We start from the raw sequence: 2,293 nt of genomic DNA, 5'->3' as shown, positions 1-2,293 counted from the left end.
CATTCCTTCGTATAATGCTGTCGATACTATCTATCAAGGCCGCCCGAAACGTGGACGCAAATTCAAAGTACCGAATCAATCACGCTCAGACAGAAAAAGACTGTGCAACACCAACAAAATCCATATCAACTCGAAAGGAAACGTCACTGAAGAAAAGATATTTGACGGAAGCTTTGAATGTTTATGTTCCCGGAACTGTACTCAACTTGTTGATGTTGCTGATCGAGAGAGACTTTTTAATCAATTTTGGAGTGCAGGTTCATTTCGCACCAGATGTATGCTGTTGGTAAATTGTGTGAAACCGAATAAAACTTGGAAGCAGACCGAGGAAATGGGTAGCAGTGACACTGAAGAGCAAGAAACTGATCGCCGGGTTCCAGACGAATTCTTGATATTTGGAACAGAAGTATGTAAAAAGGCAATTACCGGTGTTTTACAAATTAACGAGTCTCGGATAAAAACTGCCCTAAAGAAATATTGGAACGACCAAACCATCGAAGACAACAGAGGAAAGGCAAGTGGTGGATGGAATGCCTTACCACTTTCGAAGACTGAAAAAGTCATTGAACATATTGTCTCATTCCCGAAGTACATATCACACTACACCAGAGCAAAAACCGAATCTAAATACTTGGGTGCAGATTTATGTCTGGCGAAAATTTATCAGCTGTATAAAGAAAAAACTGAAAATGCAGCTGAAAAGGCAGTGAGTCAGTCGTTTTTCAAAAACATATTCTACACAAAATTCAACTTAAGATTCAAACAGCCGAAGAAAGACACCTGCCTGAGATGTGATATTTACGCCGTAAAAAGATTAACCTGTTTTGGTACTGAGCTCAAAGAGATTGAAGATGCACACGAGGCCCATTTAGCAGAAGCTGAATCGCTCTCATCTCAAATGAAGGATGACTGTGCAGAAGCTCAAAACGACGACGACCTGGAAACTCTAACCTTTGACGCGCAGAAGACGCATAATTTACCCAAACTTTCTACAAGCATCGCATATTATAAACGGCAAATGAACTTAAATAACTTGGGAATACACACCGGCAGCACTGGAAAAGGAAAGTTTAATATATGGATCGAAACTGAGGCATCCAAAGGCACTCAAGAAGTTGCCTCTTGTTTGAAAATGCACATCGAAAAATTTCCAAAGCCGAAGAAACGCTTGATTCTATGGTCAGATTCGTGTGGAGGACAAAATCGCAGCATCAAATTCGTCATGATGATGATTTTCATTTTACAAAATCACAAGACTTTGGAGACCATTTCTATGAGATACCTTCAGTCAGGTCACAGTTTTCTGCCAAATGACAGCGAATTCGGTGAAGCTGAGACTGCTCTCAAAAAACACGATAATCTTTACACTGATACGCAGTACATGGACATCATGAAAGGATGCAGATCCGAAGACCAATTTGAGATAAACCGAATGTCGACCGACGACTTCTTTTCGGTCGAAAATTTGCTGTCGATGATAACCAACCGAAAAACGGACATGAAACATCAGAAAGTGAGCTGGCTGGACACGCACGAAATTGTGATAAACAAAAATGAACCAGCAATACTCAACATGGCGAAAAAAATCGGTGGACCTTACCAGAGAGTTAACATACAAAAACTGCGTTGCCCGCTTCAGCTTAAGAATGTTGTTCTAGAGAAGTTATGGCCGACAGGAAGACCACTTTCAAAGGAAAAAATTCAAGATTTGCGAAGCATGATGGGTTTGGTTCTAGAGGAGCACCGTTCGTTCTATGATTTTCTGGACGAAGTCCAAGAAGCAGACTTTATTGATGACGTTGACGGATTTGGCGAGAACATTGATTTTGAAATAGAATACGAAGAGTAGCTGTTTGAGGTAACTGGTAATGCAATTCCATTGAATTTTACTCTTTAAATATCTTCTCAAATTACAGCCTCGTTATTTGGCAGAGTTCCAATGATTCCTTAAACCTTGTGTGGATGATCATCACAGATTTGAAGTAGCTACAGAGTAAATATTTTATTCAACGGCTTTCAACTTATCATTTTAAAAAAAAATTCTTTTTGTAGTGAAACCAGACCGAACTAAAATATTTTCATTAACTCTGTGTTTGTGGCATTAGCAGTGAATTTAGCAGGCGCTAGTGAAGCATTACCTAATGGCTGGGTTATAATATTACATTAACTGAAGACAATAATACCATCGAATATCTTAACTTATAACCATTTCCTAGGCACGTGAAACTTCTCCTAACAATGCTTCAAACGCGTATTTTCTTCTTTCAGATTCTTCATTGGCTCATTGGTTTGC

General features: G+C 39.3%; 1 protein-coding gene across 1 annotated transcript; it reads left to right on the top strand.

Moving 5' to 3' along the window:
* On the top strand, positions 1-1,982 carry LOC119082004. Its single transcript, XM_037191317.1, has 2 exons — positions 1-1,865; positions 1,917-1,982. Exon 1 carries the CDS (start codon positions 278-280, stop codon positions 1,847-1,849), a length of 1,572 nt encoding a protein of 523 aa, XP_037047212.1. The 5' UTR covers positions 1-277; the 3' UTR covers positions 1,850-1,865; positions 1,917-1,982.
* Positions 1,983-2,293: the final 311 nt, after the last annotated feature.

This window comes from Bradysia coprophila, unplaced genomic scaffold, assembly GCF_014529535.1.
Source record: "Bradysia coprophila strain Holo2 unplaced genomic scaffold, BU_Bcop_v1 contig_373, whole genome shotgun sequence".
Classification (NCBI taxonomy): Eukaryota; Metazoa; Arthropoda; class Insecta; order Diptera; family Sciaridae; genus Bradysia; species Bradysia coprophila.
Note: the sequence above shows the minus strand (reverse complement) of the source record. Positions and strands in the feature narration are given on the sequence as shown.